The sequence below is a fragment of the Dama dama genome, chromosome 12 (assembly GCF_033118175.1).
Source record: "Dama dama isolate Ldn47 chromosome 12, ASM3311817v1, whole genome shotgun sequence".
Classification (NCBI taxonomy): Eukaryota; Metazoa; Chordata; class Mammalia; order Artiodactyla; family Cervidae; genus Dama; species Dama dama.
In genome coordinates this window covers 65311611-65338062 of record NC_083692.1, presented here as the reverse complement: position 1 = coordinate 65338062, position 26452 = coordinate 65311611, and the positions used below count along the sequence as shown (strand labels likewise).

General features: G+C 35.9%; 1 protein-coding gene across 3 annotated transcripts in view; it reads right to left on the bottom strand.

Annotated features, from left to right (window-relative positions):
* Positions 1-26452, bottom strand: part of INO80 (INO80 complex ATPase subunit) — a 120064-nt gene that overhangs the window by 53600 nt on the left and 40012 nt on the right. For all 3 annotated transcript variants that reach the window (XM_061157540.1, XM_061157541.1, XM_061157539.1), the window contains 15 exons: positions 24206-24401; positions 23079-23146; positions 21753-21962; positions 21202-21282; positions 20238-20333; positions 14774-14833; positions 14233-14375; positions 12609-12693; positions 11613-11730; positions 10598-10683; positions 7834-8001; positions 7480-7613; positions 6318-6385; positions 5486-5579; positions 4549-4720 (listed from right to left, as the gene is read on the bottom strand). In XM_061157540.1, the coding sequence (XP_061013523.1) occupies positions 4549-4720; positions 5486-5579; positions 6318-6385; positions 7480-7613; positions 7834-8001; positions 10598-10683; positions 11613-11730; positions 12609-12693; positions 14233-14375; positions 14774-14833; positions 20238-20333; positions 21202-21282; positions 21753-21962; positions 23079-23146; positions 24206-24401 (1779 nt within the window). The remainder of the gene's footprint in view (positions 1-4548; positions 4721-5485; positions 5580-6317; positions 6386-7479; positions 7614-7833; positions 8002-10597; positions 10684-11612; positions 11731-12608; positions 12694-14232; positions 14376-14773; positions 14834-20237; positions 20334-21201; positions 21283-21752; positions 21963-23078; positions 23147-24205; positions 24402-26452) is intronic.

Here is a 26452-nt window from a genome sequence, read left to right as displayed (position 1 = left end):
ATAATTATTACACTTAAGTCTCACCACTGTTGTCCATACTTGACAAGTTATCTTCCCCTCACCCCAAAAAGACTCATTTTTTGTAAAAAACTGTAAATTGGCAGGATTAGAGGAAGTGTGTTTTTCATATATGTATGTATGCTAAAATATCATGCATCTTAAGTTTTAGCTTTTACTCTATACTCTTAACTAATAAACTTTGGAAATCTGTTTTAAAGAATTAAGTATTAAAAATTTCCTTCTCTACTCTTCTTGCAAAACAGGCAATGTCATGTTCTCTAAAAAAATATTTCTTGAATAAGGAAAACTTGGTTTGGAGAAATCAGTGTGAGAAACAGCATGACAGTGGTGAGAGACACATTCTAGCAAAGCCACCCTTGGGGGAGAGTTTCCGTAATAAACTATCTGCTCAGGTTTGAATCAGGTTTTGGGGTTTTTTTCCAAAATCAGTGAAGTCGCTCAGCTGTGTCTGACTCTTTGCGACTTCATGGACTATATAACCTACCAGGCTCCTCTGTCCGTGGAATTTTCCAGGCAAGAATACTGGAGTGGGTTGCCATTTCCTTTTCAAAATTACTTAACTTTATTTATATGATTTTTCAATAGAAGGAATATAACAGGTACATGCCAAAATATACTAAAACAGTCACCAGTAGTACTTGATCATAAACTACATGTCAGAGTGAAATATGTGTACTGTTCTCTGAGTAATTTCTGGTAGTCGCTTTTACATTCAGAAAGTAAGACCCTTCCTTAGTCCCCAGATGTCAGTTTCTTTCCTTACTATTACACAGAATGATCCAGAATCTTTCTACATGGTGATTCTATTCACCTAGTCTTGATTCTTACATAACTACAGGTAGTATAAAATATTCTTGTGAGTCATGGCCAGACTGAAAAAAACACAGTTATAATGGGCTTTATTAATTGTTACACATGGAGCTTCAACAAAATGATTCTTCAATCAGAATCCAGTCTAACCTTTATGGCTAGATATCATGTAAAGATCATTCTACTTAGTTAAAAGCAAGTATTTCTTACAAAAGGTATATCAACCAACTCTGGCAAGATACACTACTTTCTGGTTGATATTTCAACATATGTATGTTGGCGATAAGGATGATGAGAGCAAAAACAGAACAGCATCTCTACACATCCATGATTAGCTTTCAGCTACCTGTGGCTCAGTAACTCGGTTCTACATGCTAAGCCACTACAAAAGCAAATGTCTACCTACAACATGAACTAAAAGTAAAGAAGAAGAAATGGAAGTGAATCTAACTTTGGAAAAACCAATTTCACATAAAGCATGCTGCCCACATCTAAATTTCTCAAGAAATTAACTGACTGAAGGACAGCATGCAACAGGTGCCCTGAACACACCACTCTGTTTTCAGAAAGCAGAATACAAATAACTGATGCACATCTTTCAGTGTTAGATAAGACTGAAGCATTGACTAACAGGGCACAACAAACTCCCAGGGGCAATGGTGCTTTCTGTATCAAAAATGAAATCAGGAAAATAATTGTATCTGTAGCAATACACAGTATCAAATGTAAGGAAATCAGTCTATAAGAGGTTAAGCAACTGCTACCAAACATAGCAATATTCACTACAAGGAAGTCACCTTGGCCCCACTGACTATATTATTCCAAAGAGAATTGGAACCCAATTCTATTCTCCCTCTGCATTACTGGTCTCATCTTCAGAGTCCAAAAAAGTGCATGGAGTAACACTTGAGAAAGAAACTGGGAAAGAGAAGAAAAAGAAACCACTTGGGTTCTTCAGTGGACAGGGGGCAAACACGAGATGCAGCCAAAGAACATCCTATATTCTGTAGCAGTCGCCTGTGTGACTGATGACCCCTTACATTTTCTAGAGGATACAAGAAAATTTCTACCTTTTAAACTTTTAATCTAGTTAAAGAACTATAAAATATAAACATACAAATCGCTTCTCAAAATTCTCCAGCATTATCCATTTCATTCAGAATAAAACACAGATCCTTAGCATTAACTTATAAGGTCCCACATGATCTGAACCTGCACCTATCACCTATCACTTTCCTCCTTACCTACTATATAAAGGTGAACAATTATATGAAAAAGAGTTCAACATCATTATTTTCCATGGAGATGAAACTGAAAATCACAAATTCAAAAAATGAACTGACAATACCAGGAGTAGGCAAGGAAGATGAACAGTAAATCTCTCGCACTGTTTGTAGGAGTTTAACTTTGTAACACCATTTTGAAAAAGCATTTGGCAATGGGTTGCTGTTCAGTCGCTAAGTCGTGTCTGGCTCTTTGCGACCCCATGGACTCCAGTACGACAGGCTTCCCTGTCCTTCACTGTATCATTGAGTTTGCTCAAATTCATGTCCACTGAGCCGGTGATGCTATCCATCCATCTCATCCTCTGCCACCCTCTTCTCCTTTTGCCTTCAATCTTTCCCAGCATCAGGGTCTTTTCCAATGAATCAGCTCTTTGCATCAGGTGGTCAAAGAATTGGAGCTTCAGCTTCAACATCAGTCCTTCCAATGAATATTCAGAGCTGATTTCCTTTAGGAATGACAGGTTTGATCTCCTTGCAATCCACGGGATTCAAGAATCTTTGCCAGCACCATATTTCTTTCTTTTTTTTTTTTAATGGGTTCAAGATTGTTTTTATTTTCAGAGACTGCAACAGTTGGTTAGCAATGCTAGCTGAGCTGGTATGATCTGAAAGCCATCCCACCTCCCTTTCCAGGCATTCAACCAACAGAATCCCTACAAACAAGATTGGAGACCAATTCAGATGGGTCTCAGTGTGTGGGGGGGTAGAGGCCTTCTCCTGCTCCCCTCCTCACCATATACTTTTTCTAACAAGATTGTTTATAGTCAAAAGCAACTCAAACGCATAACATCGCAACCAGTCATCTCCAGTATCACTGATTTCCTCCCCACCCCCAGAAAAGGAAGCTGAGGCAAGAGGGGAGACTAACTCTTGAATATAAGAAAAACTTGGCAACACCCCAGTGGAGCAGAGATGGTGAGGAAGCCAGCACCTAAGGGTGGGGATGAGCAGGCACCAAACAGCCCTGTCTGCAATCAATCCACTCAGCCCCAGCTCCTTGGGAGGTGTTCCTTTCAGATCCCCACTCTGGTGGGGTGAGATGAGGGGCAACTGGTGATGACCCATCTCTCCCCGCCCCTCAAATTAAAACATGATAAACTCAAAGTTTTACCTTCAAAACCCATCACGCTGCTGCCTCCTGAGAAACACACTCTGTAGTCATCTCTGCCAGCACCCACTCCTTTCTAATACCCGGGGCTTCCAGCCCCTCTCTTCACCCTTGGGGGACCCAGCCAACACTGAATTCCATACTCCTTGACTCATAAAAGGGCTATTTTTTTTTTTAAAAACAGAAGCTGTCAAAGAGTATCGGAGTAATGAAGGAAGATACTCAAAAGTATACTCCCTTCCCTAATTCCACAGAGCCCCGTTCTTCCTTGCCCCCCCGACACTGGGATGCCTATTCTATACGTTCCAACACTGACTTGGGGGTGGCCCCACGGAAGCTGCCTCCAGCAGCACCATATTTCAAAAGAATCAATTCTTTGGTGCTCAGCCTTCTTTATGGTCCAACTCTCACAAGACTACTGGAAAAACCACAGCTCTGACTATAAGAACCTTTGTGGCAAAGTGACTTCTTTGCTTTTTAATACACTGTCTAGGTTTGTCACAGCTTTCTTTCCAGGGAGCAAGTGTTTTAATTTCATGGCTGCAATCATCATCTGCAGTGATTTTGGAGCCTAAGAAAATAAAATTTGTCACCACTTCCACTTATTTGCCACGAAGTGATGGAGGACATGATCCTAGTTTTTTGGATGCTGAGTTTTAAGCCAGTTTTTCAACTTTCCTCTTTAACCCTCATTGGCAATGGGTACTAAATCTAAATATACATATGTGTGATGATACAGCAATCCCACTCCTGGATATAAACGCCAAAGAAATTAATGCTTGCATTCATCAAAAGACATGTACAAGAATATGTACAGCACGTTTATTCAAAATAGCCCCAAACTGGAACCAACCTAAATATCCACCAGCATTAGACTAATAAACTGTGATTAGAAACAGACAATGGACCACTTCACAGCATTAAAAAAGAATATCTTTTTCTTGGTGGTCTGTTCTGGATTTGAGGTTTCAAATGGCAATAAATATGAGAGAGACTTCTGGGTGCTGGAAATATTCTATACTTTAATCTAGGTAGTTATTACACAAATGCATACACAAGTGTAAAGAGCTGAACCATGAAAATATGTATACTTCCCAGTAGAGTTATGTATAAAATATATATTAAAATATAATACATATATACTGTACACACACATAAAATGTCTATTAAGTTATATGTAATAAGCTGAAACAATACACTGCTTTCACTCCTCTGGGAACTTTTTGGCTGCCTCAGGTCATCTTTTACTTTATTACTTTTATTGATTGAAAGAAAAGGGAAGGGAGTGCTACACAGATAACTGATGCTGAAATAACTGCTTACCTTTAACAAAGGGCAGCTGGAAAGGTTGGGAAAGGAGAGTGGAAAATTAACCCCAAGAAGGAAATCCTTGTTTCTCAGATATTTCTCCTGGCTCTCCCCTTCCGGCTCTCCCCAGGAGCGCAGCTGATGGAGCCTGTAGGAGGCTTTCAGAGACAGGAAAAGAGCTAACCATCTGAAACAAACCACAGCAGACATGCTTATTCAGTGCTCCATGGAGGTTTGAGGGTAGTTCATAGCAGCGAGGAACCTTGTCTCTCATTAACTGTCTCTTCTGTCAATCTTGGGCATTTTAGACACAGTTCTTTCAAACAAAGTCACTTCATACTTTTGTTCTATAAATTCTATCTTTGGCATGAATTGGGTTTGCTACTATGAAAACGAAAATCCTCCGTAAAGCTCTTAATGTTAAGGAAAATTCAACTCTTATCGCAAAACCTCTCATAAAAACATCCTCTTATAAAGGAGATAAGCCTCTCCTAATGAGGTCATTATTTTTTATACAAATATAATACAAACCAGTAAATTAAGTAAAAGCCATTATTCCAAAGAATAAGAACAGAGAACCAAGTTTCCCAGAATACATAAGGCAGGCTATGCTACAATCTCTACTAAGTAAAGGAATCATCAGCCATCATTTGCCCTGAAGAAACAAACAAAACAAATTTCCACTTAGAAATTAAGACTTGAAGACCTTCCGGTAGCATTTGGGAGAAGAACCTAAACAGTTTTTATTTAAGGAATAGCATGAAGCATTGTACAATTATTAAATTTTCAAAAGAAAGTTATGATTTCCTTATAAAACTTTAATTCTTAATACAAAAAGAATGAGAGGCTCTATAAGATCATATAATACTAAATATTTAATTTCACAGTATTCAACATTTGCCCCTATTTATTCTCAACTGTTCTCTCATCAAACAATGAACAAACTTCTCACCTGGCTAAAAGTCCCTGAAGCATGAGGTTTGCCATTTCAGCTGGAGATACATCAATAAAGCGAAGGAAAGAGAAACAGCTTTCTTCATTAACACCTGGAATATCAAAGAACAAAGTGAAACCCAACAGAAAACCAAGAGACAACACTCAACTAAAGCCTGCTGAACTGCTGAATTTTGACTTAAGAATTTAAAATTATTCTAAAGGTTCCAATACAGCCACTTTGACAGAAGACAGAGTGTCATATTTTTGTACCACAATCCACAAGTAAAAGAGGCAGATGTATGAGATATGACATATATGGGCCAGAGTGGAGTTGGCTCATCAGTTACCTCTGGGGTTTCAGATCCTTGGCTAACTGCCTTCCTCTTTTTATTGTGCCAGGAAAAGGAAAAGAAAAGGAAAGCACAGAGGTGAAAAATTCTGAACTTCTGCCTCAATACTTTGGACAATGCTCAAAGTTGAGCAGCTTCCTTTCCTTAGACTAAGCAGGAGGGACCTAAAGAATCAAACTAACAAGAGCCTGCACTGTCTCTATCACACCTTTATATTCAAGAGTTTAAGAAATTTTTAAGAGACAGATATAAAACAAAGATAGAAGGTCAATTGAAACGGAAAGAAATTAAAAAAAAATTTTTTTAATGTTTTCTGTTATAAACACAAAGCCTGCCAGCATCTACAGATGAAGACAACTAATTTACTTAAATCTTATCAAGACTATAAACAAAAGCCTAGCACTTAGGCAAAGCCACTACTAGTTCCAACTCAGCAAAACAAAGACCATCCTGATAAATCCTTGGCATACTTTCCTTCTCAAAGATCAAAACACCTACCTTTTCTGTGAAAGAGAGACTGTTGGATATAGTCCGGTGCAAATGGAGAAAGAAAAACCCTTAACCACCTGTAAAGTAAATAAAATAAAATAAATCCAATATAAATATCAGGAAGTTAACTAAACTGGAGATTCCAAACTAAAAGAATCTTTGAAGGTTTGAAACTGTTTCTACTTTTGAGAATTTTGTTGCCAGGCAAAAATGATACCATATAAAATACTAAATATTTACTAAAGGTAGTAGATGATAATACAAGTTCAAAGCGGTCTCATCTTATTTCACATTTCCAGAAACACAATTCCAGCACTGCAAGCTGCCATATACTATATTAAACAAAAACCACTACAACTCTGTTGTTAATCCCCTTGCCAATGTACTTAAGTATTAGCCTGGAGCTATCACAGACAAAGAATTCTAAAATTAAATCCAAGAAATCTGTCTCAGTTTCAGTAATGTTAGGCTAGATGTTGTTGATGATTATTTTGATAATATTGTTTATATAGTTTCTATACAGAAGGAGCTTTCTAAATCTATGGTTCTCAAGTGCAGGTGTACACAAGACTCCTTTGGAAATTTGTTTAAAAAATTCAAAAGCAATTGTTAAATTTTCAAAATAAAATTATTATTTTCTGAGTGATTCTGCATGCAGAGGTGCAGAATGGACCTACACACCTATTTTCTGAATGGAAGTGGTTTCCAGCATATTACCATTAACAACCCTTCATTTTTTTTTTTTTTTTAAACCAAATCTGTCATTGTTGACTCTGGGGAAAAGGTAAATTTGATTAATTTGAAATCGAATCAGTTTTCCCACAAGTGCTATTCCAAGTGTAAAATAAGCCACTACAAAGCAATTTCATCAATACTTAGGCAGAGATATTTGTTGATCTCTCTTGGTACAAGTACATGTTTGCACACAGGTGAACATTCCTCATTCAGAAAGGGAACTGAAAGTAGCTAGAGCCTTTCAGGTCATCCAGTTAAACTCTTGATAGTACACAGACCCTATCACAACATCCCTCAACAAACAATTGTCCACCCATTGCTTAAATACTTCACTGTTGTGGAACTCACTCTCAATTGAGTTTATCTACTAAGCCACAAAACCACAAATTACAAAAGCACTCTTAGAGCAAACAGATATTAATTAATATGTGCTCACCTGTCTCGTGAATGGTTGAAGACCCTGATCTGTCCATGACGGTAGATAAACTTTGAAATCTGGTATGGCTTTAAGGAAATATGAAATGGAGACCAAGTTTCTTGTCGTTCAAATAATTCTGGGTGATTACATACCTAAAAAAAAGGGAAATGATAAGACAATAGTGTCATGTGCAGACATCACTATGAAGCAATGGGGGAACCCTAAACCTTGCATGTTTACCTTTATGAATATAGACATTCCCATTTTCATTCTTTATCAGCCTTTGTTTATTTAGCATCAAGGCTAGATAAAGCCTCTTCCTTAAAGTGGGTTAATAAAGACAACTCTAGGGTGGTTGACCTAAGCTCTCACCTTCCTAAACTGCATGACCAGATTCATGAGGCTGCTGGTGGTTGTCTGTGCTTGCTGGGTAGAGCCCATAGAAGACTGCAATAAATCCTCAATGGAAATTTTGTTCTTCAGTGCCTGATACAGCAGTTTCTGTCGGCTGGTCAGTTGGCAATACATTAGAATCTCAATCTAAAAATCAATAAGGACATTTATATTTTGAAAAACAGTTTATAAGAAGACTCAGTATTACCATAAAGTTGGAAACTCATGCAAGGCAGATTATGATTGGAAAGAAAACAGTACACATATCTCAAGAAACTCAGTATCTCTATAAACTTGTGATATGGCTAATTCAAGAAACTCAGTATCTCTATAAACCTGATGTGGTTAGCTATCCCAAACATGAGCCTTTCTGGATCCTCTCCCCTTGTCACTCACTCTACATGCTGTCCATGGGCAACCTCTTCCATTTCTAATAGCACCAACTACCATCAATCATAGTAACGTGCAAAAATGTATTTCCAAACACCCCTAAGCCCCATATTTCCAACTACCTACTAAAATAGTATCACTCAAACAGTCTGTAGCAATTGCATTTGTGGCGTATCAGAAAAAAAAATTTTCTCTTTCACAATTTACTTGATTAACAGCATTCTCATTTACTAAGTTGCCCAAAAAGAAACTTCAAAAAGTCAGCAGTGATCTCTTCTCTTTCATACCCTGTGTTCTATCATTTTCTAAGTCCCTCAACTCAACCTGGAAATTTTTCTCTAACCACCCTGACATACCCCAGAATCTCACCATATCTAACCTAGACTGCTATTACTATGGGAGCTTCCCGCCTCCAGTCTCTCCTGGTTCCAAGAAACCTTCCATGCAAATCTTTTAAAGTACCCAAGTGCTGGAAAACCTTCAATGTAAGTTACTGCCTATGGTAAAATATTAAAAATTCTCCTGTAGGCAGAGGCCTCCCATAGTCTAACTTACCGTACTGTCCCAATCTCATCATGTTCTCCTGTATTTCTTAGCAACAACAGTCTGAATGTTTGCCACACGCTGCCTATTTGAATATTGACCTACCTTTGTTCATTCTTGTTGCTTAGCACCCACTTCCCACCATATTTCCTAGTAAAAGCCAACTCATTATTCCAGATCTAGCTCACATGGCATCTCTGCTTTGATGAACCTTCCTTAATAGAACTATCCTCTTTCTGTGTTCCCATTATACTTCACACAGATCATCACTGTATATCCTATGATATAGTACCAGCTATTTAGATATTCATCTCCCTGGGAAATCTGAATAGAACCTAGACGCTGCATCTCTACATATCAGTTTCTAGCAGACAGTAATAGTTCAATAACATATATATTATTTAATTAACAGATTAGAAACATTGCTGATGTTTAAGAAATTTATAATACATGCAGTAGTTAAGAACCACACATCTTCTGATCACCTCGCTAATAACCACTAAATAAGAGATATTATGATGCTGCTATTGTTTTTAAGCTGTTTCTGATACAAAAACCTCAAAGATCCATTTTTTTAATGAATTATTTTCTATCAGGTACATCTGTGTGATACTTCTATTTAGGCAAAATCAGCCAGTTTCACAAAACGACCATAAAGGTTTTTTTAAAGGAATAAAACAAAGGTACACTTCTTTCCCTCTCTTTGAAGGTGTATGTCAACACTACAAACCTATACGAGAGTTACTAAATTTCAAAATGATCCAGCCTCTGGCAGTGACAATGAGAACCACCTGATGTTATTAAGAACCTGGAAAGATGCCTCTTATACAGACAGAAGAACTGTGAGAAACAGGAGTAACTACATGAGGCAGAAAAATACTCCAAAGGAGTAAGAACTGGGAGAAAAAAAAAGATGAAAGGAGAATATGAGGAAGATTCACAAGAAATAACAGAAAATTACAGAGGTCGGGTAAAAATCCAAAAAAAATATTTATGAACCATAATTATAGACTTTATGAGAAAAAGTAATACAGCTCAAAGCACATTAAACTTCTAAACCTACCTCTCAGTCTGCAGAAATACAGGAGACAGAGGAACATGTCAGAGAACACCCCAATAATGCATTTAGCAAAATTCGGTATGTGGAAAACTCTGGACAAACTACTCAGTTTCCCCAACAAAGAATTGCAAAAGGGAAAAAAGAAGGGTGGGACTAAAAGATATCTAAGCGACATATCACCCAAACACTACATATGGACCTTGTTTGGATCCTGACCTCAAAAAGTGAACACTTTAAAAGAGAAAGGAAGAAAAAAAGCATACACAAAGATAACTGGGGATATCTGAGCAGTGACTGGGTATGTGATACTACAATGAAGTAACTTCTTTTTTTGTAGAGATGATAATGATATGTGATTATATATTTTAAAAAACACCAAATCTTTTAGAGATACACATGAAAATATTTATAAATGAAACAAAAGACATTCAAGATCTGCTTCAGAATAATCTAAAGGGGTGAAGAATGATCATGGGTTGATAATTTAGGCTATATGGAGGATTCATTATACTATTCTTTTATAATATTTCAAATTCTCCATAATAAAAAGTATAAAACAAAAAAGAAAAAACTATTACTTGCCTTGATTATTTGACTCAAGATTAAGTCTCTGTTGACCCTCCCAAGTTTAAAGGTTTTCTCTCAAACTAATTACGCTTCAACTAAACATTTACCGAGGAATTTTTTTTACCCTAGAATCTTAAGTTGGTGTTTAATAAATCCTAAAATCACAAGATCAACTTCCCTTACCTTATCAGACAATTCATTTTCCACATCTTTCTTGATTCTCCTCAGCATAAATGGCTTCAATATCATGTGTAAGCGAGAAAGTTGATCTGAAATGGCAGGAGACCCCCAGACAAACAATACATTATATCAATTTAACAAAAAAAAAAAAAAAAAAGAAATATCATGATCATCTCTCACTAAACACCTCTGGCATAATGATTTTTTTGAAAGACTGAAACAATCTTTTCCCAGGTAGGAAGCCAAGGGATCTGAATTTTCCACAGCATCTTCCTATAGTCAATTGGGCAAATGCATTTTGCTATCATTTACTCAGACTAACAAGGATGATTTTATTTTTATCAGAATTCACCTTCAGAATGTTTCAAGAACATTTTATCAATAATAGGGTTCTCAGACAGGTCTAATGCAAGCTATATGGGACTCCCAGTGTTGCCCCAAAATCATTTTTCAAAGTGTGTCAGCATATTAACAACATGTAGTATAAGAAATTACTTAAGGACTTTTCTAATGGTAGATATCACTTCACATTATGTAATAAATACTCCATAACTCTCTTAAAAAATACTAGTCAAGAGATCAAAAAAAATTTATAATAAAAACTCAAAAATGTTCAAAGAAGAAATAAATCCTAATATATAGAGAAAAAATACCAAAAATTACCCTTCTAATATTTTGTTTTTATTACAGGCAAAAAGTCTTACCCCATTTCACAAAGAATATAAAGTTTTTCAGGATCTATGTGGAAAATGAGGATTTTGTAAGCCAAAATTGAACTTTGCCTGTTCTGCCTTGAGTAAATAGTCAACACTACAGCAGCATCACTTGAGTAAGTCCTTTTTTGACTCTTAAACACACACAAAGCACATAAAAAAGAAACAAACTGTATTTTAAAAGAGAAAAAACTTTTGTCTCAGATCCTCTTATGCATACTAGAAGAAAATTCTTTACACAGAAGAAAATATACAATTATGTGCTGCCTACACTAATAAGAATGAAAGTTCATAAAAGTACTCACTCTCATCTATGGCAGATTTGTTTTCGGCATGGCTCTCAATGTCCTTGGAAAACCATTCATTAAATTCCTCGTGTGAATCAAATAACGTTGGCATAATGAAATGCAACAGAGCCCAGAGCTGGAAACAAACGAAAAGTAAAATAGCTAGAGCAACAAAATGACAGGATGTGAAGACATAATGAGTTCAGAGAGAGAAAGTGAACTTGCAGATTTGTTTATCTGTGTCTAGGTGCATGTGTATGTGTGACTAAGTGACAGTGTATAAGCACATGTCTTATCAACCAACTTTAACAAGGCACTGTAGCAAAATGTGGTTATTTTTCAATTAATTTCACACTGAAAGTCTCAAAGTCCTGCTCAGATTTGGCAGTGACACAGTTTTAAAATTTATACAAAGATCCATTCCACAACTGAACACAGTCTGAGGTAGCAAAACTTGCTAATAATAACTCTAGATCAGGGATCAGTAAATTATGACTTGTGGTACCAAGTCTGGTCTGCCATCTACTTTTATAAATTAAACTTTATATTGGACATAGTCATACCTATTCTTTTATGTATCATCTATGACTGCTTTTACATTACAATGGAAGGTTGACTAGCCGTGCAGTGACTATATGGCCCATAAGTCTAAATATTTACTACCAGATTCTTTACAGAAAGTTTTCTGATTCCTATTTTAGATGATAAGAGAATTTTAGCTCCTCTCAGTGTTAAAGAATATTACCTTTTCATTCTAGTATAAAAATATGTCTGCATTAGATGAGTAGCATTCTTAATGTGATCATTATTTATTATATAAGTACCAAAGAATAATGAAATTTACTTGCCTTGTGCCAGAGAATAAGAGAATAGGAATGATGCCTCCTCTGCACCTCCCCACAAAAAACCACATAGGCCAAATTCTTCCTTTTAAAGGGGGATTATAAGTTGTATATAGCTATAACACTCTGGGTGGGCCTGGGTAAAGAATTCCAATCTGTTACTAGTGCCTACCTCTGCCATGGTGTTCTGAATGGGGGTCCCAGTTAGCAAAAGCCGATTCCGACACTGAAACTGCAAGAGTATCTTCCAACGAACACTGTCCAATAAAATGAGCAATAAATTCCAAGTTAGCAGTAAATCTTTATTTGCCCTACTGAGAACCCTTATTTCTAGAAATGCTTTTCAAAAAATAACAAACATTCAGAATTAAGCAATCTATAATAAACACAATTGAAAAATATCATTCAACAAAGCTGAGGATAGGAAATTTCAAAGGAATTAACTTCTCTATACTGAAAACATATTAAGGTATTAAAATTTTAAAAAATCCTCAAATAGGCAGTGAAAGTGAAAGTGTTGGTCGTTCAATCGTTTGCAACCCCATGCACTATAGCCTGGCAAGCTCCTCCGTCCATGGAATTCTCCAGGCAAGAATACTGGAGTGAGTAGCCATTCCCTTCTCCAGAGGATCTTCCCAACCCAGGGATCGAACCCAGGTCTTCTACACTGCAGGCAGATTCTTTATGATCTGAGCCAGCAGTGAAGCCCAAATAGGCAGAGTAGGATCCATTCTGGCTTGATAAAGTCCTTCACTATCTTTAGTCAGTTTTGTTGATACAAACCATGTAACTGGTGGCACTAGTGGTAAAGAATCTGCTTGCCAGTGGAGGAGACCCAGGAGTCACAGGTTCGATCCCTGGGTCGGGAAGATCCCCTAGAGGTGGAAATGGCACCCCACTTCTGTATTCTTGCCTGGGAAATCCCATGGACAGAGGAGCCTGCTGGGCTACAATTCATGGGGTTGCCAGGAGTCAGACACAACTAAGCGACTAAACACACATAGTAGAAAGTTTTTAAATTATTACTCTTTATGCTTCTAGTGTGAGTTTGGAGGGAACAATGGAAAATGAGAAAGGGTGAGAAGAAAATACAAACTGAATCTATTGCTCCTGGCCACAAGCACACCCTACTTCAAAACAGTGAAACAGGAAATTACGTTCTTCAGAGAATGGAAAGGTCCCTAGAAAATACTATTCTGCCAGTTAACATGGACTTCTAAGAAAGTCCTATGAATTCACCAAGAGTTAATAAAATCCATCAAACTCAAGGTCTAATACCACTGAGTAACACTTCAGAGTCAAGCACTCATTTACTATTCAGTTTGGGAGCTTAAAGGTATTAGAACATTTTAAACATGTAACTTCCAATTAAAGGATTCTTAGGAGTCTAATAACCATCCAGGGACTAGGATAACCTGCACAAAATAGTAGAAGCTATAATTCACAGAATTTAACATTCTGCTTCCTACTAAGATCTGTAAAGTAATCCCTCAAGCAAAGGGCAGATACCCCTTCCTCCACAGAAAATTTCCTTAAAGAACAAAAATCAGTTAAAATGCCATAATTATTGAGTGGGTAGGAAGAAGTTGAGAAAAACCCTCACACTCTAACCATTAATATTTATATTCCATGAAAACACAAAAAAGAATGTATGCCTTCTGGTCAGATACATGGTTTATGCAGATACCACGTTTTGAATTCTCTCTGATCTTCATTCTTGTGTGCGTCTATCATACACATATCTATGTATCTGTAAGTCCTCAGTCCACAGACTTTATTTCTACTACTTGCATTACCTGGAACTACTCTTGAGTGCCTGAGCCTCATCCAAGACCATGTACTGCCACTTGACTCGCTGGAAATACTTTACATCCTGTACCACCAGCTGGTAACTGGTGATAACCACATGGAAGGGGGCATCCTGAGTGTAGAGGGTCTTCTGTAAATAAAAGAGGGCAAGGGTGAAAACAGATACCTAAACAATTCATAATAAGACAATGAGGAATGGACTGTATTTCCTAAGGCCAAGAAGTTTAAGATAGCCCTAAAGATATGCTTCTCCCATGTAGGAGATGTGTAGTGAATTAAAGCATGATTGTTTTTAAAGTAGTCAACTTAATCACAAACCTTGTTAAAAAGTAGTCATCAGCTTATTAAAGAGAAAAGTTCTTAATCCTGGAAAAGCATTGTAAAAGAAAAAAAATTACATCTGCATAGAAACATGTAAGATTTTATGTTAAGAGAAATTATTCAAATCAACTGGAGAAATAATGACTACATATATGTGTGAATATGTATATGTGTGTATGCATATGCTTACAGTAAGCTGAAAGTTACCTGACTCCAGAACCTCCTGATGACTTTCCTGTCATGAGGATTTCCCCAATATGGTAGCACCTGGAAAAAGGACCAATATGTATATTAGTTTCTACTGATAATCTTAAAAGTATCATCACAAATACAGGCTTTTCTGGTAGCTAAGATGGTAAAGAACCTGCCTATAATTCAGGAGACCTAGGTTCAATCTCTGGGTCGGGAGGATCCCCTGGAGAAGAGAATGGCTACCTTCTCCAGTATTCTCGCCTGGAGAATTCCATGAACAGAGGAGACTGGGGGGGCTACAGTCCACGAAGTCACAAAGAGTTGGACATGACTGAATGACTAACACTTTCACTTTCAGAAAGGCTTTTTTAAAAAACTTAACAGAACGAATATTGGAATTCCTCTTTTGTCATTACTGTACTAGGAGTTGGACGAGCATTCTTCCTACTGACCCAGTTAAAAACACAAATACAGAACAACTGTTTGAAGGCATCAGAGAGCTACTTAGAGGAGTCCAGATCTAGAAAGACAGGAAAGCCTGGCATTGTACATGTTCCTCTAGAGAGTGCTGATCCTTCCCAAAAGCTCTAGTTGAGACACGAAGAAACTGATAAGTTGTTTTTCTTTTAAAGGGATACACAACCCACAAACAAAGAACTGTAGTTCAAGGAGGAAAGTTTCTGATAACTACCCATCTCCCTGGCCTTAAGTTGGGAATGAAAAGATACATACACACTGGTAGTAAAGGTAAACTATACATACACTTGCTTTATCAGATTCTGAAATCTGGCTTCAATTCATCCCAACTCTTGACTTACATTAATGGGGCTTTGGATTATTAGTGTCCCAGAAAAAAATTACTGTAGGCAAAAAAATCCACAACAAAACCCCAAACACACATTGATCCTCTCTCTGGAAAAAGAAAATAACATCCAAAGCCCACAATTATCTCCAGAATTTTTCCTATACATCTGGCATTAAAACAAAACCAAACCAAAAATTTTAGAAACCAACTTTTAAACAAATGCTTGTTTGTTCAGAGGAGATTTAGAACTTCAGTGTTACACTAGAAATTACAAAAGAACCAAAGGCTATTTCTAGAACTGAAAAAATAACTACAATTAAGAATTAAATGATGAGTTCAATAGACTGAATCAGTTGAAGAGAAAATTAGTGAACTACAAGAGAGGTCAGAAGGAAACATCCAGACCAAAGCATGGAGAAACAAAACAATGTAAAACTCAGCACTTCTGTGATGTACCTAGATGTAACTCTCATTCTTTTTATTGTTATGGGATTCAAAGTGCTTCTTGAATCCATAGCTTGATATGTTTTGTTCTTTTGAAAAATCTCAGAAAAGGAAGCACAAATATGCAGGAAGGGATGAAGATCAATGAGAAATGAATGTGAATAATATGAATAAATCTAAATAATTTCAAAAGTATAAATAATAGTAAAATGTCTTCTGGGGTTTAAAATATAAAATATATACAAAAACAACAGTGTTAAGCCTAGAGAAGGGGAGTATAGTTACAGTACTATACAAAGGTCTTTCTACTATCTGAAACGTATCAACTGTATTAACTTGCATTTTTTTTTAGAAAGTTAAGCATGCATGTTGTATTTTCCTGGGAATCTACTGAATAACAGAATGAATATATAATTAGCAAGTTTAAAAGGGGGAAGAAATACTACTACTTTCCCAGTAGTCCAGTGGCTAAGAATCCACCTTGCAATGCAGGGAACTTGGTTCAGTCCCTGGTCAGGAAACTAAGATCCCACACACCTCGGAGCCAAGAGGCCTGTGCTCCACAACTACTGAGCCTGCAGAGCACAACTAGAGTCTATGCACCAACAAAAGACCCGCATGAGCCAACCAAGCCCCCTCGGTCTCCAACTGAGACTCAATGCAGCCAAATAAATAAATGTACTTTATTATTTTTAAAATATTATTTATTTTATTTTTGGCTGTGCAGGGTCTTCCTTACTACAGATAGGCTTTCTAGTTGCGGTTCATGGACTTCTCAGAGCTCAGTTGCCCTGTAGCATGTGGAATCTTCCTAGATCAAGGATTGAACCCATGTCCCCTGCATTGTCAGGCAGATTCTCAACCAGTGGACCACTAGAGAAGTCCCAATAATATTTTTAAAAAATAAATAAAAGGAAAAAAAAAAGATAAAATCGAATCAATCAAAAGGACTCAAAGGGAAAAAAGGAAAGTTAAACAGGTGAAAGAAGAAGGCAAAGAGACAACATATTTAAATGCAGCATATCAATGATTACATTAAAAGTAAGCACAGATATTCCAAATAAAAGAAATACATGTTAAATATAAATATACAGAATAGTTTAAAAAAAAAAACAGAGCAAGCAAACACTAACCAAAAGTGTTTGGAGTGAATATCAAAGAAAATAGACTTTAAGATTTTCCTTCTTAAAGGAAAAATTTTGTAATAATAAAAAGTTCATTCACCAGGAAGATAAAATTGTAAATCTGTGTACATCTCATTGTCTTAAAGCAAAAACAAACAGAAGAAAACAAAAATGTATACATCCATAACTGTTGTCAATATTAACACATCTCTTTCAGTCAGCAATAGGACAGGCAGACAAAAAATCAGTAAAGATGTAACAGAACAAGTTAACAAACTTGACCTAATCAACATATATACAATGTACTTAACAAGTGCAGAACAACTACTATTTTCAAACATACATAGGAACATTTATAAAAACTGCCCATGTGCCGAGCCATAAAAGCAAAGCTCAACAAATTCAAAGGATTAAATTAATAATAAAAAGCATATTTTCTTATCAGTGGATTTAAGCTATAAATAACAAAAAGATACCTAGAAAATCATCCTTTGTTTAGAAAATAAGAAAAACACTTTTAAGTAATCCATGAATCAAATAAGAACTTGAAGTAGAAACTGGAAAGTATTTTGAATGTTAAGATAATAAAAATGTGACACCTCAAACCTTTGGATGGCTATGGTCATGCTAAGAAAACAATACCCTTGAATAAACATTAGAAAGAGCTGAAAATAAGCCATTTAAGCTCCATCTCAAAATGATGGAAAGATAAAGAAGTTTACCCAAAAAAGTAGAAAAAGAATAAAGAAAGAGCAGAAATAAATGAAATAGAAAACATACTGAACAGTCAATTTTAGGAATGAAAAGTGGTACATTAGTCAAGAGAAAAAATCTAAATCCTATTTCATAAGGAAAAGGAGGGAGATCATAGGCACTAATCACACTAGAACCCTAAAAGCAGTGTTACTCAGACAGTTGCCAAATAAAATGAACTTTTAGATGTTATCATAATAGATCTAAGTATCTTTTGAATGTCCTTAAACTTGAGTAATGTCTACTTCTAACTATGTTCTGCAAGGAAGTGAACACATTTCTAACAATTTAAAGGAATAATGGTAACAGAAACAATAAATTAATAGACCAAACGTCATCAAACTTTTTCTACAAAAAGCCAGATAGTAATTTTAGCTTTTGTATGCCGCAGTCTCTGCCACAACTACTCAACTCTGCTGTTGTGATGTCAATGCTGCCACAAATAACCAAATTTAATATTTATGTAATATATATATATCAAACATAATATATGTGTACTTAAATTTCATATTTCATTTGCAATGAAATATTGTTCTTTTGTAAGCAACAATTTTAAAAAGCAAAAAAAAACTATTCTTAGCTCATAAGCTGTACCAAAGAACTGGAGGTGAATTCCTCAATAAATTAAATAAAAAGAGATAGCATTTCCACCCCTAGGTTATACCCAAAAGAACTGAAAAGAGGACAAGTGTTCAAATAGAAACCTGTACATGAATGTTTACAGCAGTATTATTAACAATAGCCAAAAAGAAGAAACAATCAAAATATCCATCAACAGACGAATGGATAAACAAAATACAGTATACCCAGAAATTCACTATAATATTATACTCACTATAATATATATTATGACTGAATATTATTCAATCAGAAAAAGGAATGAAGTGCACAATATGATGAACACCTTGAAAAAACTGCTAAGTGAAAAGAAGCCACATAAAAGGCCACATCCCGGGTATACAAAATATTCAGAATAAGCAAATCCACAGAGACATGAAGAAAATTTGTGGTAGACAGAAGCTAGAGGCAAAGAGAAACCGGGAAAGAGATTTCTGTTTGGGATGATAAAATCTTGCAACCAGACAGCAGTGATTTTCACAACAAATGTACTTAATACTACTCAACTGCACGCTTTCAACTGGCCCAGAAGTCCTATTTTACTGACCCCTAAACTAGAGTTTCAAAAGGAAGCTCAAAATGCAAATGAAAACTCAGTTTCAGGCACTGGTATAAAGTCAAAGGAGAGGTACTAATGATGTTAAGTAGTACTACATTGCCATCTATTGGCCTGTGAAAGAAATATTGAAGGTGGCTTCAAAGAAAACTTTAAGAATTAACTTTTTGACCTCCTCATTGTTTACCATGTAACAACAAAAGAGCAGGAAAAAAGATGTATGCTCCATATTCAATGTGAAAAAACTCTATAGAGAAAATACTCAACAAATTGCCTTAGAATGACCTCACCTCCTTAGAATGAGTTAGCCAAGTTAAAAGCCATATACATAATGTGCCTTGTAAACAGTTCTTAGGTCTATTAATTCAGCCACAAAGGTGTGGCCACAGACACAAAGGTGCCCCAAAGAGGAATATCTCAGACATGTCCCTATTCCTTACAAAGCATAAGCCAGAAAAACACCTCCCATGCCCTCTTAAATTGCATGGAACCTCTGTTTATTATGGAGACCCAAGATCAAAGATCATGTCAGTATCTCTTGATATATAATCTCCATAAAATCCTCCTTAATATGCAACTTCATTATCATTATATTCCTTTAGAGACAAAACAAGTATTTAACATTTCCTTCTTTTTACTTGCAAATAAGATAATAAATCCTATCCATTCTTTCTTATATCCCAACAACTTTGCATAATTAAACTATTTAAATCTTGTCCATATTTGATGTAATGTATTTTCTTGCTGATCACTTCCCATGTCAATCTCAATTCTTTTCCTCTACATTAGTTAAAATCAACTTTCACATTATTACCTTAGACATTATAAACTGGACCAAAACTGAAGACGTGGCTTTGGAGTGTCAAGAAAATTGATTATGATTAATCAAAACCTACATTAAGTCAGTCAGCAACATAGATATTTTCTATTATGGCAGTACAACTAGGAGCTACAATTTATGTGGCCAATGCAGCAAAATCACTCAAACTGGACTTCGGCTTTCTCATAAAACAGAAGGATGCAATATGCTCTCTTATTGTTACCATCAGTAACTTCAATAGGAAGTGTATGCAAGGTTATTTGAAAAAAATGCAAGAATTAAAAGCTACTATGAGCAGTTAAGGAAGGCAGCAAAAATGGAGTCAGAAAGTTTATTTTAAAAAGAGAATTGATTTTTACCTTAAATTTAGGAACAAATCTAGTAAACTCCTGGTGCCAATTGTTAAGTGTGGATGCAGGTGAAATTATTAAGAAAGGTCCCCAAATGTTCTCTCTCTGAAACACAAAATCTGCGTCAGCCAGCTGCAGGAAAACTGAAGAAATTTAACTCAAAATTATAATTAACAACAAGAATAGTTTAATAGGCAATGCATTGTAACAAGAGAAATGGTTCCCATTTCTCATACCTGTACACTCAATAATAATGATAACATTATATGTTAAGAAAAATAATATTCTATGTTACAGTAACACAAGCAAGGAAGTTGCTAATAACATCTTGAGAAAAAAATAGCAAGCAATTACTCCCACTCCTCCCACCTTTTACAGGTCCTAATTTGTATCATTCACAATGCACTTATGACATACTGACTTGTATGTGTTGCTTTTCCTTATACTAGATGATCACAACAATATTACTATTATTTAATTGGAATGGAGCGTTTTGCTTTTTTCAAAATGACTTCACACATTTTTTCTCATTTAATTCTTACAAAATTCTTGTAAGATAGGTATGAGCCCCACTTTGCAGACGTGGAAACTAAACCTCAGAGAGTTAAAGGGAAGTCAGGTCAAAAGAGACTAAGTGAACTGTCCAAATTAACACTGCTAGTAAGTATAGAGCTGAGATATGAAACCATGTCTTCTGATCTAACTACAGTGTTTTTGCCACTACACTGGTGGTTTTCAACAGCAGATGGGGAGTGAAAACACATATGCTCAAAACCTGTCCTAATATTCTTGGAAACTAGAAAGTTTCACCACACTGTGTCACCTTGTAAAGGCCTTGAAGGCAAGGAGCAAGACTTAATGTCGTGGTATGCTACAGAATCTAGCATAGTGCTTGATAATGACTGATTCTCAGTAGAAAACAACCCTAGGATTGAGAGAAAGGAAGATGAAAAGACGGCATGCATCTACCCACCTCAGCCAGGTGGGCCAGGAGGGCAATGCTTTGTACTGTTTTACCAAGGCCCATTTCATCTGCAAGAATGCCATTAATACCCTGGGGAAAAAAACAACAACAACACAGAGTCAACCAACACCTCTCACGCAGCACTACTGCCACAAAGAACTACCCAAGATGTCAGACCTGTTCAAACAAAAGTGACTAGAGATACCCAGTTTCAGCACTATTACTCACTACTATAATGATTCCTTTTGTCAATTCCAAGCTACAACTCTGAATCATGATACATGAAACAAATGGGCCACAGCCAGTTTTTCAGCTAATCTAATCCAGGTACAAAAGCAATCAGGTTTACTAAGACCACTTAAGACAAAGTTTATACATGATACAAATGTTTCCCAATAAAGCTTCCAGGTTAGAAACAGAGACATCTTTCTGATTCCTGCCCAAAAACAAAGCTTTTTTTTAAAAAAAAGAATGAAATCTAAAACATTATCTTCTGCTTATTTCACAATATATAATTTACAAACAAAACAGAGGGGGTAGCACACAGTTCTAAAATTCACCTGTTCATAGAGATTTGCCAACCAATTCATGCCTTTCAGCTGATAACCTTTTAATTTGCCATTAAAAATTGTAGGCTGTGGAATATCCTCACCAGCCCGGATAGATGGGTTTGCCAGGCTATAACTCTCTCCAAACCCAGTGCCAGACTTGTTTGCTGCCCGCAGGGCAGCTGCTCGACTTTCTTTTGCATCTTCATCAAATGACCTTGTCTGGAAAATAAAAGTATATTAGAAGAAAAATATAAAAGGAAAATAATTAAATTCAAATGAAATTCATAATGCCAATATATCTATCTTGTGCTGGCTGGAACTTTCTGATAATATTAATATATCATATTACATATAAAGCATGATATAACTGATACTTGAACAACAAGGGTTTGAACTGTGTAGGTCAACTGACACGAAAATTTTTTCCACTAAATATGTACAAGAGTACTACATGATCCTGCCATTGGTTGAATCCATGGATGTGGATCCATAGACATGGCAGGCTGTAAAGTTGTACAAAGATTTTTGACTTCAGGGTGTGTTGGCAACACTAACTCTCAGAGTTACTTAATGGTCAACCGTACATTAAAGTATATTACTAATATTTCAAAATTAATCTAACAGTTCTATTAAGAATACACTTTTGATAGGCATTAAGCCATATTACGTAATTACTTGCTTCATCAATGAATTTATTAAAAATGTGATATAAAATCTATTTGATTGGTCAGGGTTTGTGAGGAATAGGCTGAGTTTGTCTCTCTCCTTGACTTGGATTCTGTCAAAGTGAAAAGAGGCTCCTATGCAGTATATTAAATGGTGTTTACTTAATTGTGTTTTATTAATGTTTACTTAACTCTTTACTTAATCTAACTGTAGTTTCTTTCTGATTTCATATGTCACTGTATCATGAATAAGCAAGTTATTACTAAATTGAAAGAATGTGCTAACAGCATTTTTAAGGCATGATATAGCTTCCTTAACAATCAAGACTGTGGTATTTTTCACTAAACAATGATGCACTTCACTTGGTATTATCCATACTTACTGGAGAGGACAGGAGAAAAAAAAATAGAAAAAGTCTCTTAGCTTTAGTCAACACATTTTTAAAGCTTAGAAAAGCGAAAGCTCATTTCCCATCTTCCTTCAAGTATTCCTACTATTATTCTAAAGTAAATAGAGCTATAAGCCCCATCTAATACAGTCTCATATATATATATATACACATTCAACAATGTTTTTAATTGAAAATATGATTAAGCTTAAAGGAAGACTACTTAAGTGAAAGGCTGTAAGGGTATTTCCAGGACCCAACAGTTCATTTCTAAGACTCACCCGAGCCTGATGAATATGATAAGCATTTTCAGCATTCTTCAGGGCCTGGGCTTTGAAATGGTTACTATCTGAAAAGGGAAAAACTTTGATTATAACACCTCACTAACTGACCTTTTCCAAGGATGCAATTTACACTAGCATATGTGGATCCCTGACTCCACATTCTGTTTATCCCTAAATTCTAAGAGGGTGAGGGAGAAGAAAAGGATCTAACTACTTGATAGAGGTAAGGACCTGCAAGTGGTAATGGAGGCAGGGAGCTCCCATGGTCTCCAGGAGCCAAAGTCAGCTCACAAAAGCCACCAGGAGACTGAGCTCCAGTTTCCCAATCCTGCATTTCATGCACGAAGCAATGATAAAGTCAGGAAAAGCAAGACAATGGAGATTCAAAATTGTAATATATTTATACTCGGTGAAACTATTCTAAAAGAGAATAATAGAGAATATTTAAATCCCAAGATAATCTGAAGCACTCTCATTTTCTCTTACTCAACATGATTTTGAGCACTATTCTCTGTGAAATTCCTCTCAAACTTCTACACCAATTGCTCCCTCTCTGTGTGGTCGGTCACAAAAGTATTGAAATAGTCTCTTCTCATGTTTTACTTGCATCACCAAGAATCCTGTTATGTGAGAGACAAATTCACTGCATTCTTCTGATAAAATATCTTTTATTTCTATTAACAAATCAAAACACAAAATCTCCCCAAATTTGCAAGATCAAATAACCACACCTTTTCCTCTTTAAATTCAATAAAAGCTTTTTATATGCTTATTTTATAGAAACATTCATACTTTCCCTACTCCAATTAAAATAAAAGTTCCCTTTCAATCAACACTACTCATTTTTTTTTTTTTTAGTTCTACCACTTTATTGCTACCAATCCATCTCCCTCCACCCTTGTGCACACATGCTCAGTCATGTAATCCCATGGACTTCAGCCCGCCAGGCTCCTCTGTCCATGGACTTTTCCAGGCAAGAATACTAGAGTGGGTTGCCATTTTCTTCTCCAACACTACTTATTGATCAAGACAAAACTTACAAGAATTGATAATGAATATAACCTGAGATATGAAAAAGTGTGGGGTGGGTATCTCCCTTCTCTAACTTCTGATTCAGGACTCACCATAATCCTCCTGTGTGATGTTAACTACCACCCCACCGCCAATGTCAATTTGTCTCTGTGCAGAACTATCCTCCAGTTTCCTTAAGATTTCTTCCTGGATCCCATCATGACCCATGTCTCGTTTACGACTCATGAAATGGGCATACAACTCTGTCTGGGTGATCAGGAAGTTCAGTTTTCGCTGTTGCCTCTTAGCCTAAAAGGGAAAAGAGTTGAAAGTGAAGAGAGTCAAATCATCAGTCACTACAAGGGTAGTCAACAGCATTCACTAAACCTATACATAGTCTGCAAACAACTCCTTTACAAATTCTTTACCCTTAGAAAGGGAAAAATTGCTAATGAACAAATTTTATAATCAAGACAGTGGCACTAAAAGCCAGGAATAATCTTCACTTATAGCCTAATAATAACCTATGTTTTGCTCTCCTTAACAAAATGAAATCTTTTTTCCACTAGGCTGCTGTCTAAATGCTTAATTCTTTATGCCTTTATTTTTCTTTAACAGCACTACGATACCAACTAAATTCAAACAACATATGTTACATAATAACTTTGGTGACAAATACATGTGGTACAGCTTTATTTTTAAAAACATGTATGTGTCCAAAACTCTTCTTTAACATCAAAAGTTAAAATAAGTGATGAAGAGCTACAAATTATTCTGCAGGAGGTATCTGAGACTAAGAAGCCTATGAAAAAAGAAAACGCTGCCCAAAACAACCCATTGTTCATCTGTGATAATGATAGCTACAAAACATGAATATAGACTAAATACAATATCACAAACACATAATTTCAAAAAAACGAGAAAGATAAATTCAAAGTGCCTCTGAAATTACCTAGTAAGAAAAATAATCATTACGTCAGTAAAAATCATTCTTGAAGATAAACAATAAAATGAGTAAGCAAATGATCCAAAAGACTGAATTACATGAAATACAGCTCACACAATAATACCAAATCAAAGGGTTATTATTTTGCATGAACTATTTTATACTAAAATTCCTATGAAGTATACTTGAGTTATCTTTGATCCACCTGCACAAAAGAAAGACAGTACTAAAATAAGGAACATGGCCAAGGAAAGAAATAAGTCCCAAAGTGTGTGACATAAAACCAGACTTCTCCTTAGGGTTTTTTTTTTTTTTTTTAAAAAAAAAAAAACCACTTTAGCCAGATTCAGATTAGGGAAAAAAATCTGAGAGAAAACAGATTTGTTTTCATAAAGTATACGGATTTTCATGTTCTAAAGCTAAAGTACTGTCAAGAAAACCTTTCTAAATTAAAACAAAAAAGCAACATTCCCTTATCCCGAAAGGAAGTAAATTGCTATGTGTTTAAATAAAGAAGGCAAATTAAGGGAATAAGGATCCATCAAAAATTTCTTAATTCAGAAACTCAGAGAAAAAGATGGAAGTCAACATAATCACAGATGAAACTCTTCTCAGTTAGTTACCAACATATTGAGACAATGTCTCACAAACCTAGATTATAAGCCAACTCACTTTCAAGATTTCAAGATCTATGACTAACTCAAATGCCTCTAAACTCGGTGAACAAGTATTTCCAATAGCATCAAAAGCTTACTAACTCAAAACACATTTGACTTTCAAGTAAAGATACACATTGCCCAGGGACTTAAGAAAACTGGACAAAATCTATACTGCCCATCAAAGGCATGAGACAGGAGGGAAGATGAAGAACTCAAAAGAGCCTCCACAGCTCTGTTTTGACAGGAGTACTACTTATACCTGAAAGAAAATATCCAGTCCTCCAATTCCTTTCCTTCTCCAGACCTCAACTGTCCTTCTACTCATCCCAGTGGGTTTACCAATGGCAACACAATGGCTTTGTCTTCTTAATCTCTCCTCTTGCTTACCTGAATAACATGTTCACTTGATATCAAGCTTAGCAAGAGAACTGACTACAAGTTAAAACACAAAAGTAGGTGGGAGAATGGGTCTCAGAAAACTGCAACCAGTCCTGATCTTCCAACAAATTGAAATTACAGCCAGCACCTGGAAACAAGCCAAGGTAAACTATAAGCTGTTCTCTTTTTCTGTCATTCTTTCCCTTTCTTTCTTTTTCTTGGGGGGGAGGGGGGGGTGGCACATGTCCTCCAGAAATAAAAGAATAAGGCTACAAAGAATATAGGAAATTAACACAAAAGAGAGGTGAAGGCCAGGGAAAAGATCTTACTAAAAGAATAAAAACAACTGATTTACTGGACTAAAATCACTGTCCTCG